Source organism: Pleurodeles waltl, chromosome 4_1 (assembly GCF_031143425.1).
Source record: "Pleurodeles waltl isolate 20211129_DDA chromosome 4_1, aPleWal1.hap1.20221129, whole genome shotgun sequence".
Lineage (NCBI taxonomy): Eukaryota > Metazoa > Chordata > Amphibia > Caudata > Salamandridae > Pleurodeles > Pleurodeles waltl.
Window position 1 is genome coordinate 274,587,848 of NC_090442.1, and position 15,873 is coordinate 274,603,720.

Genomic DNA, 15,873 nt, shown 5'->3' on the forward strand with positions numbered 1-15,873 from the left:
CTGGCAGGGTCCCAGTGACACATACAACTAAAACAACATATATACAGTGAAAAATGGGGGTAACATGCCAGGCAAGATGGTACTTTCCTACACAAAGAAGTAACCATAAAAGTAATTTCATCTGTCTTTTTTATCCTATCTGGTACTCATATTCAGATCTTTGCTTCTTCACTCAAACAAACGTTTCTTTAAACGTGCCATTTACAAACACTATTTGGCACTTATGTGCTTTGTTCATAACTTTCTGATGATATCCTAGGCGCTAGATTGGGTACAATAATCTAACTAAAGTCTTATTGTTAATTTATACAAAGGGTCTAAAGCTTTACTTGCAATGGGTGTTGCTATACATTGTAGGAACTGCAAATTATCCAAACTGATTCCATTCATCTAAATTGACTCAGATCTTTTCTTACATATCGTAGTTTTTTAATAATTTTTTTCAGTTTTCTTGAAACAATAAACAAAAACAGAACTAGAGGATCGTCATTTCCATTAAGTATACATACACTCACCTAGAATCTGAAAATATTATAGTGAGCCCCATTGGCCCTATCCCTCCTCCGCTGTTTCAGGGTCTATACGCCCCCTCTTTCTACGAGTCAAGCGCTTTATTATATTTCTGCACCCACATTTTGTAGTTTTCAATGAGCGCTAAATCTGATACAGCCTTTTTTCCCTTTCTCTTAGATTCAGAAGCTAGCTACACATTACGTTGTGGAGCTCCAGTACAGAAAAGCATATTCCAACTCAAAAGCAATGCAACAGTCTCCATCTGTGCAGGTATTTAATTGAATAAATATGTTTCGGTTTTCTGTCTGTGTCCCTCTACATTAAACATTAATTTGCATGAATACTGATGGTAAGTCTACATCCTGGGTCCAAGAGGCTTTCTGCGGCACTTAAGTAGGAAATCAAGAGTGTCATTTATCCTTCCCTGGATATGAACATGCGAAGGTGTATGAATTTTACAATGGATTCACATGAGTACTTTTGTTTATGTTGTAAGAGCGTGCATGTTGTCTTGTCTACTAGTGTATGTCGAGTCTGTAGTTTTGCTGACCAATGATTTGAACTGCAAAACAATAACCAAACATACAGACACAAGCATTCATCAAACAAATACATAAATGATGAAGCATTTTGTTTAAATCATTACCAAATATAAAAAATAAAAAAAAACAATGTAAAAGGAATGTTGGAGATGTTTTACGTTCAATTGAGGCAAACCATTACCCATACTATATTCTATTTGATGTACGTGCACTGCTTCTATTGATTAATCTAAGGGCCAATGTAATTATTTATCTCCATTTTCAAATTCCTTCATACTTACAGAAAGTGTTAAAGTTTTCAATTTTCAATTTTGCTTCTTTATTTATATACACTTCATTAATCTGTTCATATTATTTAATTTTTAAGCAGTCTTGTACTCCGTGACTAGTCACTGGGGACCCTCAGCAGTTCCTGGACCACAGGTTAAGAATTACTGGTTTAAAAGAATGGGGATGATATCACAATAAATGCACCAGAGCCTGGCAACTTTGCAGCAACCATGGGCAATTTAGGAGTGACATTTGAATTTGTGACCAGTGTAAACATTACTGCTGTAGTTTACAGTTACATAGGCTTTTGTTTACCAGTTTCCTACAGCAGGTAAATGATGGATTTGACTGAATATGAACATGGATGGACATTATTTGCAGAACTGTGTGACAGTTTAGAGAGTGATACAACCGTCATAGCTGTCAGAATATAGTTTTCCAGCTTAAAACACCAGCTCCATTAATGCTAAGCAAGGATTTCTGTCCTCACCCAAGGAACTCTGCATGGCCAGCCTGCTCCACGATTTTCTGCTGCAGATTGTTTCTTGGGCAAGGGGCTTATGTGGGTTAATTGGGAAGACTTTTATTGTAGGAGCAAACACTCCTATAATGTGAAGGAAGGTCTGTCCTCGGGTTTAATAGGTGGACCCCACCTCGTGAAGGACCCCCTCGCTGTAACCCGGCCAACACATAGATATTGACCAGCAAAACTGACTTCCTGTTCCAAAATCCGTGTACCCCAACATAACGGCGTTCTTGGTCTACCCATCTATTTGTCACCTGAAAAGGTGTGTGTTTTTTGGCTAAGATATTGACTCCCTTCAATCCCCCCCTTGTATCTTGTGCCAGCAAAGTATATCTACCCCTTTGGAGACATTTGCAATTCCTCCCCATGAGGTGGGTTTCTTGCAGCAATACTACATCCCAGGAATGTCGACAGAGATTCAGTGCCATTATTCCTCTTATAATTTTGCATTCCAACCCATTTACATTCCACAACAGTATTCTTAATTGATCTGGCATATATAAACTACTTCTGGTTGCGTAAGGCGACTGGGGTTTGATGTGATCCCTGGGACATCTGGGGCTTCCTGGCCTCTCTCACTTACCATGTGAAGTCTGTATGCAGTGCCTAAAACATCTCTGAGTATCTTGTTCCCCTTGTGTCCCACATCCTGTCTAACCTTCCATGTCTGGGAGCTCAAAACTACCCACTTCTCCAACTGTGGAAACATCTGTTTTACCCCCACATGTATGCTACTCACTACTTCCGCTCTAAGTGTAGACCCCGAGGTCCCTCACTGAGCTCCCCTGTGACTTAATGCCATTGGTGAGGCACCCATCATACCATTGTTCATATGTAGTGGGTCAATCTATAGGTCCAGTTGTCGATCCAAGGCTACTAGTCTTCATCCCTAGTGTCCGTATCAGTTGAACGGTCATCGTTGAAGCCCATCTGTGATGTCTGGGCCAACAGTCCTCCTCTCCATCTTGACTTAGTTTGGGGATGACACCACCCATGTCCCTATAGATGGGAATCCCTGTCTGGGAGTCTACAGTTTAGTCACGGGATTCTTTCCTCGACCCTCTCCCATGCCCTGCCCAGGTGACCGCAGAAGTTGGATTTCCCCTGAAATATTACCTGGAGTTTTGCTGGATAAAATACCATAATTTTGGACTCCCATAGCCCTCAGTTTCTGTTTCACCTGTTCAAACGACAGCCTCTGCTTTTGTACAAGTCTGGTGTAGTCTGTAAAGATTAGCATCCTCTGGGAATCATGCGTGTGGGTCCCCAGTTTCCAGGCGACCTGCAACACCAGATCTCTGTCTTTATAGTTCAACAGATGGGCTGGAATCGCTGAGGGCAGTGCTCTCGAAGGGGGCTTTCTCACTAACTCACAGTGCCCACTCTCGATGAGAACACATTTTGAAGTCTGTCCCACTGGTAGAAAGGTGCGTAGCCAATCAAATCGTGTTTTTCTTGAGAAGAGAAGATTCATAAAATGCTGTTGCCATTCCAATTTTGAGCCAGTCACATAAAACCAGGTGATTCTTAGAGCAAAACCATGTAGGAGCCATGAACAGCCTGGTCAGAAAATTCAGCCACATCACTAATGACATGATTGGAGATCCTCATTTAGTAATTCTTGCAAGTCTTGCCTGTCTTCTTTAAGTAGTTTTTCAGAGAACGGTTGGAGTAAATACCAAAGGGGTCTGTCATACCTGCCCAATAATGCCATAGTGCTAGTTATTTTCATTCCTATTGCAGAGGTGCTGTACGTCTTCTTGCCTATTAAATCACTTGCTGTCCTTATTTGGAGAATGATAGTTGATGGTGATGTGGCATGATATTTTTGTTTGCTGAAAAAATAACTAAGTAGAGTGGAGGATCTGCTCGCCAGAGAAGCTGGTTTTGATTTGGTGCTTCATACTTCTTCAGAAGTCTTCCTAGAGCAGATTTGGCCGGTGTCACGCAAACCAAGAACTAGCAGGAGAAGTGTAAAAGAGGAAGACTGATGGTGTAATGTCCTGAATATTACCAATGTCGACGTTGGTGGTGCAGGTATTGGAACACTTAGTTTTGGAATGTCTAGTTTTTATTCCACTCCTACTAGAACTTCATTGAAGCTTGTAATGTCATCTATAGGTAACACTCAAGATGAAAGAGACTTTGTTAGTGTAGTGGAGAAGCATATGATTGAGGAATCTAAATCATCTAATGGAGAATGTGAATGAATAGTTGTTCTTGACCTTGTCTTCAAATATCTAAAATATTTTGATTTCGAGCATCTTAAGCAATTTCTACAAGAAGATCTTGATTGCCTGCTAGGACTCTTGTGCAATGTTGCTGGTATAGGCACAGGTGGTGTTCGAGGTCTCTGCTGGGAAGGTTCTTGAAAACTCACTGTTGTAAATGGCACAGATGGAGTTTCTTATTAAGTAGTCAGATTGCAAGGTGCAAAATGCAGAGACAGAGAAATATTGAGCTTCTGGGGGCCGCACCTAAAAATTGACTTCATGGGTTGGTCGATAAGCCCTAGAGTATCCAGATTCAGAGGCCTCAAGCAGCCCTCTCCATATCAGCCTACGCAAAACTATCCTGCTCGATGCGGATCCCTTTCACGTCAAGTGATGTTTCAACTTCTTTGCCGATGGTGAATGAGTTGTCAACGTCAACTGATGCTTTGACGGTTGAAGTTGAGTGGCCCTCTGACACTGATTTCGACATCAAGTGCCCCTCTGGTACTAAATGATGTTTTGACATTGAGTGATTCTTCAGCATCATGGTTGATGGTGAGCTCTCCCTTGACAGTGAGCAGGTCATAGCTATGCCCATCCTCAACTCTGAAGTGAGAGACATCCTACCACCATCATATCACCATATATGGGGCTATTTATGGATAGTAGAAGGGGCACCTCCTATTTATATGCCACTATGATCCACCTGAAGTGAATCCAAGGCCTCTGCTCTATTTCTTCCACTGGTCATATAGGCTGATCTTCTCCATGTCCTTCAGAGTTTGTTTGAACCATTTTTAACAGCGCTGGCAGTCTGCAGAATGCCGAAATGCTCTGGTAAACACACTATACAGAGGTTGTGGGGGTTAATGTGGGCATTTGCACTGCCACAGAATGGACATTTCATAGAAAGGAGATGATATTTTGTTAAAATTAAGAAACATTCTGATCAAGAACCATTGAAAACCGAAACAAAATGTCAAAAGAATCGAGGGAAGCTAGGAAAGGTTTCCAAAGTGAAAAAGCAAAAAAGACAGAGGCCAGTGCTCTAGGATCCTGTTTACACTACCAAAAAAAAAAAAAAATTGGTAGGGCAAAGTAGGATGCCCGCCATACCCCTGGTCATTGCAAACACTGTCTCAAGGCCTGAACATTTTCACCTACAAACAAGGTTCCCTTTAATTTTCTTCTGTGTGCGGCAGTGCAAGATCTCCGTACGCTGCAGGGAAGTCTATGTGCACCAAGAAACTGATCATGCATGTGAGCCCTGCGCTCAGTTGTATAAATCTGAAGCAATCACCATTTCCAATTTTTGTTGACAAAATCAGTGATAGTGTGTGTATTTCGCAGATACATGTACACTGATTAGGGACTTGGGACAAGTTTTGTAATGTGATACACTCCATCATGACATGATTGTTTACTCTAGTGGTACCTACACCCAAGGGTTAAAAAAAAAAAGGACAGGACTCAGAAGGTTGTACTATTATAGGATTTTACTGAAGGTAAAGTGATGTCCTGGTGACAATGACCTGGAAGGGTTAGAGCTGGGTAATGGAGCCTGTGTATCACCTCGGAAGAAGGAGTTGGGAGTTGTGGTATTAGCTTCTACAGTATGCCATAGAAAATGTCCCTGAAAGCGATGCTAATGGCAAACAAGTCATACGGCCCTAATGTAGAAGGAGGTGGTTATCTTAACTGAAACAGCATGAGCCTATCTCCATTCCATGGAGTTCTGGATTTTCAGGTTGAACGTGGCCAAGTCTTGGCACGGTGTCTGTTTTTTTTCCACTTTACTTTATCCTTCTGGCCCTGCTCCCCGTGAGTCTTGTCCATTTCCACCCCTGAGCCCCCTGTTCCCAGACTCTCCTAATTTATGGAATCCAGGATCTCCACTGGTGCTAGGCCGGTGGACCATGAACTCTATGTAAAATGCTTTCTTTTTAAATCTGTTCAACACCACCATCAAATGCCCCCTCACTCCTGGGCAGAGCACCAGTGTGTCTCAAATAGGGCAAAATGTGTCTGTTGAACAATCTGAAAACTGCTTGATGTGGGCAGTCAAAAGTCGACTTTGATCAGGTGCTGGCCTAACTGTGACATTAGAATAACTGACACAAAAAATTGGGTGTCCCTAGTTCATAATTTGCATAGGACACGGCCTCTACTTGTTAATTGATTGTGGGGTGGAATCCTACAAGAAGATGGGTAGGGGTAAAATGGCCTATGCAGTGCGTAGATAGTTATGAGAAATGTGCCATTTTATACCCAACATTACAATGGATGAATATGTTGTGTTCCAGTACTCAAAATCTTATTAGTGTTGGCTGTTAAATATGAATAGAAAGAATTTTGTATGCTAGCACCCAACTACAAACGTAGTGTTATTTATGTCACTTTTAACTCAGTCTGCCAAATCACATACACATGATTTATTGTTGTACTTGTTACATACACACACATGCATTTCCCCCAATCGAAAGTAGACGGTGTAAGAAAATTGTATTAATATGGAAATACCTACTCATTGTATGTCAGTTGTGACACAGCAAGCTAGCATTTTATATTCTCAGAATTTTTTATATGCTTATATTTTTTCATCTATCTAAGCTCAGGTAGTAAGTGGGTGTTTAAATGGTCCACAATAGAGAGCTCTGTAGTAGCTGATAAAATTGTGAGATTCGCACAATCCCTGTCTATGGGTCCGAAAGTTATTCAGAATACTACAGAGTGCAGGGATCAATGGCACCATCGTAACTGTGATTTTATGCAAAAGTGTGAGAAGGAGATACAAAACCCCTTAAACCGTGTTGGGATGAAAGTAAATGAAAATGCAGTTCTTACAGGTAAGGGGGTGATTGCATCCCACTTATCAACAAACCTAGGTAACAGTTTTACTTCTATCTGCTGCACCCCTTTTAGAGGCTCCCCATTTTTTCATCCCACTGAAATTCATGGTGACAAATATGATTTCCCCTTTGGCAGGCAGAATACTTCACACTTCATCAAATAGATTGATGATCGGACACACTGTGCCATATAAGGGGTGGGAGCACAAATTAACAACTGTCTGCAGTCCACAGCAGAGTGGGGAGTGAGTAGAGGTGGGCGAGCCAACAAATTTGCAGTGAGCGATGAGCTAAAGGTCAGCTCTGGCACTAACAGTCTGAAGGCGAACTCTGAAAATATTAGACATCTCAATTGCACAACAAATATCGTGTTAGAATATAAGTTATTTTCAAGATTCAAGAAAGTGTGTATTTTTAACACACAGAAGCGTTTCACCTTAGCACATCAGTTTATCTGAAAAGTATTCATTAAAAGTGGGTATTTGGGAATTTTTTAACATGAACTGAAAAACATTCCTGCCTCAGCCCTGATGACACAGTTATAAGTGAATAGAATAAAGAGGCACGTCACTAATCATAAATACAGGAAACAAAATGACTTAGATTTTTATTATAGATCGAGCAACTTTATAAGCTATTAAATCAAACTCAAGAGAACATTATTGTACCGTGTACATCCTAAACTCAAGTATTTGAAGATGCTCTAATATGTGATAACAAACAAAAAGCATCTTCAGTGAAATAATGTGTTTGCCTTGGATCGTTAAATTTGGCCATGCACGGATTTTCTCGTTTCACACTGTACAATTGAGTCACCAGATGAGTATCGGTTTCTGCCATCAAAGGTCAAGGCTTTGGGCCTATTTAGAGGATGTGATTAGATCTTGGAGACAGCCGGATTCCACATTTTATTTCGAGCCATTCACATAGCTCAAACCTTGGGCAGTTTTATCCATTGCTTTATAACAGACACCAAATATTACGTTTTATCAATGCCCTTGACAAAATATATCAGTTCCTGGATCATCTCCCAGACACTGCGGCTGCTACTAAATCCTGGCAGGACACCTACCATACACTATTTAAGCAAGCAGGGTGTTTAACAGCTGCCTGCTCCGAGTTGTGTCAGCCATTGTAAAAAACATGTGCCTATAAGAAGAAGGCTCTGCCTTTCACGTGCATTCTGTCCCTCCACCTGGCCTTGAAAACTCGCTGTCACTGCACTTCAGCTCCAAGAAAGTGATCACTTTTTTTGCCCTACTCATGAATGGTCTCTTGGTCTCTCATGAAACATTCAAGGGCACGCTTTGAGAGAGTGTGTGTGCACGCATGCTAAAGGAAACAGGGCATTCAAACCATTGATTTAATGTATATTAGTCTATTCATTTCTATTGTAGCAAAACAAGACTACACTCCCAGGATGTGTTAGGCTATTAAACATAAATCCAGGACTGGAAATGGTGTCCCTAACAACTTGGAGGGAGGTGGTCACATTTGGACATTGTAGGTTTACTGAAGGAGTGGGATTCCTTAAAGGCATAGTGACAGTTTTACAGCTTAATGTCACTGCTGTGATGCACTGGCATCATTGGCAACACCTTTAGCTGCCAATTTAAGTCCCTAGTAAATGGTACCTAGCTACCCAGGGCATGGGGTACTAAGGGTAGGCCCCTGAGGACAGCAGCACAGGTTGTGCCACCCTCTACGGCCATGCATCCAGAAGAACCCAGCACTGCCATTGCACGCTGAGTGTTCTGGTGCAATCCTAATATACAAACATGACATGGCACACAGCCTGTGTGCCCTGTCCACTACCCACTGCATGCTCTATAGATAAGTCATAAGGCAGGGTGCACTATATGGTATGTGAGGGCATAACTGGATGAGCAATAGGCCCCTACTGTGTCCTTGCCAAACCTGGCACATAGTAAGTGAACAGAGCAGCCATTTTAATACGTGCTGGGCACTGGTATGAGTTTGACAGCTAAATGACGGCAGGAAACATCACTTACAACATGGTCAATGTAATGCTATGGATTGACCATTGTGCCATTACCACACATATGCATTTACTACGTGTTAGAAATGTGGTTTTTGGTTGGCAGTTAGGTTGCCCTCTGTCCAAGCAAGAACCCTCACTCTAGTCAGGGTAAGTCACACACAATCCAAAATCAGCCTGTGCTCACCCTCCGGTAGCTTGGCACGAGCAGTCAGGCTTAACTTAGAAGGCAATGTGTAAAGCATTTGTGCAATAAATCATACAACACCATAGTATAACACCACAAAAATACACCACACAGTGTTTAGAAAAATATAGAATATTTATCTGGGTACTTGTAGGTCAAAACGATCAAAGTTGCAATACGAATTTGTAAAGATATCACTGAAAAGTGATAGTAAGAGTCTTTAAGTCTTTAAAAAGCAATAAAGTGTCTTTCAAGCACAGAGTACCTGGTTTCTGGTGGGAAATCTCCTCAGAGGGCCACAGGAGAAGAGATGCGTGGAAGAAAAGGGGTGTGTGCGTCGTTTTCCGCTCAGCACACACAGACTTGCGTCGTTCTTTTCCACGCGGGGAAGTCGGGCGTCGTTTTCCGGCGCGCAGACAGTCTCTTTTTGTGGATCGCGAGGATTACCAGATGTCCCGGGTCTGTGCGTGGATTCTCCTGCTTATTTTCCGGCTGCGCGTCGTTCTGCGGGGCTGCGCGTCGAAGTTTCGATCTCACGGTAGGCGTCGCGTCGATTTCTCCTTGGAAGTCGGGCGGCGTTGTCCTTGCGAGGCCGTGCGTCGAAATTTTGGTCTCACGGCAGGCGTCGCGTCGATTTCTCCTTGGAAGTCGGGCGGCGTTGTCCTTGCGAGGCCGTGCGTCAAAGTTTCGCACTCACGGTAGGCGTCGCGTCGATTTCTCCTTGGAAGTCGGGCGGCTTTGTCCTTGCGAGGTTGTGCGTCGAAGTCTCGATCGTCCCGAGGGCGTCGCGTTGATCAGCGTCGGTGTGCGGCGTTTTTCTCGCCGCGAAACAAGCTGTGCGTCGAAATTTTCGGCGCACGGAGCGTCCACGTGAAAGGAAGAAGTCTTTTTGGTCCTGAGACTTCAAGGAACAGGAGGCAAGCTCTATCCAAGCCCTTGGAGAGCACTTTCACAGCCAGACAAGAGTTCAGCAAGGCAGCAGGGCAACAGCAAGACAGCAGTCCTTTGGAGAAAGCAGACAGGTGAGTCCTTTGAGCAGCCAGGCAGTTCTTCTTGGCAGGATGTAGTTTCTGGTTCAGGTTTCTTCTCCAGCAAGTGTCTGATGAGGTAGGGCAGAGGCCCTGTTTTATACCCAAATGTGCCTTTGAAGTGGGGGAGACTTCAAAGAGTGGCTAAGAAGTGCACCAGGTCCCCTTTCAGTTCAATCCTGTCTGCCAGGGTCCCAGTAGGGGGTGTGGCAGTCCTTTGTGTGAGGGCAGGCCCTCCACCCTCCCAGCCCAGGAAGACCCATTCAAAATGCAGATGTATGCAAGTGAGGCTGCGTACCCTGTGTTTGGGGTGTGTCTGAGTGAATGCACAAGGAGCTGTCAACTAAACCTAGCCAGACGTGGATTGTAAGGCACAGAAGGATTTAAGTGCAAAGAAATGCTCACTTTCTAAAAGTGGCATTTGTAGAATAGTAATATTAAATCCGACTTCACCAGTCAGTAGGATTTTGTATTACCATTCTGGCCATACTAAATATGACCTCCCTGCTCCTTTCAGATCAGCAGCTGCCACTTCAACAGTGTATGAGGGCAGCCCCAATGTTAGCCTATGAAGGGAGCAGGTCTCCCAGTAGTGCAAAAACGAATTTAGGAGTTTTACACTACCAGGACATATAACTACACAGGTACATGTCCTGTCTTTTACCTACACAGCACCCTGCTCTAGGGGATACCCAGGGCACACATTAAGGGTGACTTATATGCAGAAAAAGGGGAGTTCTAGGCTTGGCAAGTACTTTTAAATGCCAAGTCGAAGTGGCAGTGAAACTGCACACACAGGCCTTGCAATGGCAGGCCTGAGACAAGGTTAAGGGGCTACTGAGGTGGGTGGCACAACCAGTGCTGCAGGCCCACTAGTAGCATTTAATCTACATGCCCTAGGCACATGTAGTGCACTCTAATAGGGACTTACAGGTAAATTAAATAGTCAATCATGGATAAACCAATCAATAGTACAATTTACACAGAGAGCATATGCACTTTAGCACTGGTTAGCAGTGGTAAAGTGCTCAGAGGTCAAAAGCCAACAACAACAGGTCAGAAAAAATAGGAGGAAGGAGGCAAAAAGTTTGGGGATGTCCCTGTCAAAAAGCCAGGTCCAACACTACGCATGCGTTTACTATGTAAGAAAGTGGTCTAGATGTCCAGGGAGAACAGGAAGGAGCAGAGAGCAGATGAGAGAGAGGTAAGTGGGGCCGAGTTTGGGGGGGAAGTTGGGGTAGTTTTTAGGAGAGGGCGGGGTGGGTGGGTTTTACCGTACAGTGTGGGGGGGGGGTCGTGTAGTTTTTAGAAAAGAGTGGGGTAGGTTTTAGGGCTCAGGGCAGAGCCGGAGGGTCGGGCAGTTTTTAGGACAGGATGGTCTATGTTTTAGGGTTCAGGGTGGGGGTCAGGGTCGTTTTTAGGACAGACTGGGGTAGGTTTTAGGTATCAGGGTAGATAATCATGGAAGGAAAATAGCCAATCAGGTGTAGGGAAGAGACCTCTGCCCACAGGAAGTGGTCACTTAGTGGGTATAGCCACCCTAAGGTAGATGACCCTAAAATGCCTACTAACTTCAATATTTAGTGGGCATCCCTAGACAAAGAAATCAGATTCCATGGATAAAAGAAGAACAGCAACAAAGAACACCCAAAGGCCCGAGAACTGAAGTCCTGCTGCACCAAGAAAAGGTGTCAAACTCTGCCTGCTGCAACCAGGACTCGAAAATCGCCATTGAGGGGATGCTTGGACATTGGACGGACTCTACAGACCCCCGAGGACCTCCACTCTTCAACAATCGTCAAAGATCTCCCTCCAGAGAGAAGGCATCACTCTGCAACACTAAGGAACCAAAGTCCGGTGAAGGCCACTTCACTGACTGGCTGTTGACCCAGGAACCGGATGCCTCAGCCAGACCAAACGTCACCCATCGGACCGTGCCAGTGTGCCAAGCTTGGTGGCACTGTGCCTTCCAGTCACCCAGGTACTGGTCACCTCACATCAGACACCTGAAAGAACAGTCCACAAAGGACCAAAAAAGGACCAGGATGAAGCCCTGGTCAAGGAACTTTAGGAACCATCTGGACCTCCCACCAGAGTGCCCCTGCTGACCTGCAAACGACCTTCCAAGGTACCTACCTGCTGCTTCCAAGGGCTCCTTTATGGACAGCACCTGGCTCACCAATTCGATCTGCACCCGGTCGCCTTGTGCCCTGCACCAAAGGTCCAGCTGTGCCATAAGGGTCCCCCACCCCTTGCGACCTCGACACACCAAGGGGACCCACCGGACTTACTTCAAAGTCCACCAGTGCAACACCTTTCCAAGTGGTCCCCCGCAGTGGCCTGCCACCAGCTCCATCGACTTTCTGCAGTGCTTCCGCCGGAACCAGGAGTCGCCTGAATTTCTCCAGCTGGTCCAGGGTACCCATCGACGACCTCAACATACCTGGAAAAGGAGGCACTGGTAAACGCATTGCCTGATTTATTGTGAAGTTTCAAAGTATTTCCCCTTTTATTTCTATGGTGCGTAATTACGCACAGAAAGACTTTAATAAACGTAAAAAATTCATAACTTAAAAAGTACTTACCCGATGTTTATGATTTTTGTCTTAAAATATATATAAAAATCTGAAGTATTTTTATAAATTGGTCTTGAGGTATTTTTTTGAGTGTGTGGTCTCATTTATTGATGAAGTGGTTACAACAAATGCTTTGCACTTCTCCAAAATTGGCCTATTTGCCCAACCAAGCTACCATAAAAATTAGCGCATTAGGTGGTCTAGTGTTTACCTCTGTGAACCAACGTGTAGTTGCTTGGATCTCCTGCACAGTGTTTGCACACTACAAAGAAGGCAAGCCTCCTACATCACCTCCAGGAATGTGGTCCGCCCTTCGCATGTAGATGTGGGTGGACCTTGATGTTAATCATGGTGGAGACTACTCTCTCTCCACTATGATTAACATCTTCGACGGCCCTGGGGAACAAAGGCAATCTGAGAAATTACTACATGTCCGCCCGCCCAATTCAGATGAGCGGACATGTAGTCATTTTATTTTTACCATTTCTTACCACTAAGGAAAACTGGGCGATAAAGAACAGTAGCAACGTTTAAATCCCCCCACCCACAACCACCACAGTGGGAGAAGCCTCCCATGGGGATTAAAGCATTACTTTTTTTCTTTACAAAACAAAATCCAGTTTCAGGATTTGCTTGTTATAAAGGAAAAAAGATTGCTGTTTGTTCCAGGGCTGCGTCCTGCTAGGCGGTCATTTATAAATTTGCCAGGCGGCGTAGTCTTAACCCTGACAGAAGTAAAGTCCTCCCCCAGGCCAATGCTGACTACTCCGTCCACCAAAACTGAAATCGGGACCAATGTCTTTTTCAGCCAGTCTGGTCGCAATGCCGTACTTTTCCTTTCTTATCCATTTAAAAACGTTTTGTGAACAATGTCCCTAGTCACTTTTTCTTATCATAGTGACTTATTAAATTTACTTGGCTGTGTTTATAAAAAAATTAAAATTGTCAGCTTTGACTTTTATTGGGCTGCAAAGATGTTTATGCATACTGTATTTTAAAGACTTTTCTATTTAAAATGTTTACAAATGTCTATATATTTTAAACATGTTTGAGTGGGACGATTCAGCTCTCATGAATATTGTTGAGGAATCCCTGGAGGAGAATTGAAAAATCATTTTGAGAATGCTGATAATGCACAGTGATGCTGCGGATTGATAAACTGTACAGTCAAATGAAGATAGCTATTGTTGTTCAGTGTGAATAACACTGCAGAAGGGTGCTCAGGCACAGCAGAAGTTGTGCTTTGCAGAACTGATGAACATTGCATAGCAGTGGCCATTGTGGGCGGTTGCACAGAGGTTCCAGGAAAACATGTTAAACATCTTATCTTGTACTGTACCTAATGCTGCATACACACTAATTATGATGTATCACCACTGGAGCCATGTAGAGATCAATTCTAGCATGTGCTGTGACACAAAGTTATGGTGCTTCACTTTCATATGTGTGCGAACACTGTTACCTTTTATTTTATATTTCAATTTATTGATTGAACATGATGCTATGCAGTAACACAACGTTCCTACTAATTTCCAGCCTTGAAAAAGCTTCAAGTATGCTCTGTCCTTAGGTGGTGATACATGTTGGTTGATGGTGGGAATATTCAATATGAAGCCAATTTATAAAATTGTCTACAACGAACCTTCAGAAATCTATGTATATTTATTGAATTTGTGTTCACACTGTGTACGTGTTTTGTAAAAATTAATTAAAAGCTATTTGGGAAGTAAGTCCATAGAATATAATAACGTACAGAATGAAAACGTGTGACAGGAAACACAATTATACCACATATCAATCATCATAGACAAGGCCAGGCAAAATGTGTGAGTGGCTTCAGTTCAATTTGTTGAGCTGAAAGCAATAAATATGTTGAATCGCAGCTGCTATAAGCCTTCTGCTGAGCACTTAAATAATAAGTTGGAAAGAATAATATGCTATTCACAAGTGTCTCGATGTTGCTGCTACCCATTTTTAAATGGTTCCAAATCATCCATAATAATTATAAAGATCAGATGTGAGTTCATACTTGGAATATATCTTTAAAAAAAGTGTAAGATAAAAGTATGTAAGCAGTGAAGTCATCAGTGTGTTGTGATACGAACTCAGAGCCCTCGAATGACCATTCAACTGTCACACAAGCAGCACAACATTCACGTGTCGTGACCATGGCAGGCCGATTAAACCAGGCTATTAAAAATACTGTGTAATATCTGTATGAGAAGTGAATGGAATGGTTTGTTGATATTGCACGAACTCCTGTTTCCCGGGTTTAGGATGACACCCAAACTGTGTGTCTGCAACTGATTAAGTGGATGTCCTCCGGCCCCACCTCATGTGAACCACACTCGAATTTTGTATGCTTTTTTGTGGCAGCTTCCAGGACTAATATTATGAGAGATACAACAATGTCCTGCTTCTCTTCGCAGTGGTTCTCTCTTTAATTATGACTGTACTGCTGGCAGTATGTTTTTTTCTGCTAGAGGTTTTTATTCAGCGCCGGAGTAGAGATTTGGCTTGAATGAAGTAGTTGTAGCCTGCCTTTTGTTGTAATGGATGTAGGGGTAATTTTATGTACTCGCAGAACCATATGATTTTGTTACTTCCAGTTTAACGTATTTTGGGGGTTATTCCAACTTTGGAGGAGGTGGTAATCCGTCCCAAATGTGACGGATTTACCACCAGTCGTATTACGAGTTCCATAGGATATAATGGACTCGTAATACGGCTGGTGGTATATCCGTCACTTTACTGTCACTTTTGGGACGGATTACCACTTCCTCCAAAGTTGGAATAACCCCCTTTGTTTCTAGTATGTCTGTTTTCAGTTCCCTTAACAATTTTGTATGTTCTTATATTCAGTCCTCTTCTGACACGGTAGGCATGACTAGACAGTATAGGGGTATTACCTTTTGGAATAACATGGCACGTATAGAAAGCCAAATTAAAAAATACAAAATATGATAGAGACATCTAGCCGCAGATTCCTTACTTTAAAATTCGCCCAGGCACAAGCCTGGATCTGGAAACTTTTTTCCCCCCGAGTACGTCTGTGTATCATTAAAGAGCGCGACTCTGCATCGACGTCGTCCACCAGATGTGGCATCAGAGGAGTCCATATAACTCCCTTGCCCACACGCCAATGTCAGTTCCTTCTTTTCTGCGCTTGC

The 15,873-nt window shown here is 43.2% G+C and overlaps 1 protein-coding gene across 2 annotated transcripts in view; it reads left to right on the forward strand.

Moving 5' to 3' along the window:
• Nucleotides 1-15,873, forward strand: part of SCUBE1 (signal peptide, CUB domain and EGF like domain containing 1) — a 2,009,692-nt gene that overhangs the window by 1,206,803 nt on the left and 787,016 nt on the right. For both annotated transcript variants that reach the window (XM_069228295.1, XM_069228296.1), the window contains exon 12: nt 691-783. In XM_069228295.1, the coding sequence (XP_069084396.1) occupies nt 691-783 (93 nt within the window). The remainder of the gene's footprint in view (nt 1-690; nt 784-15,873) is intronic.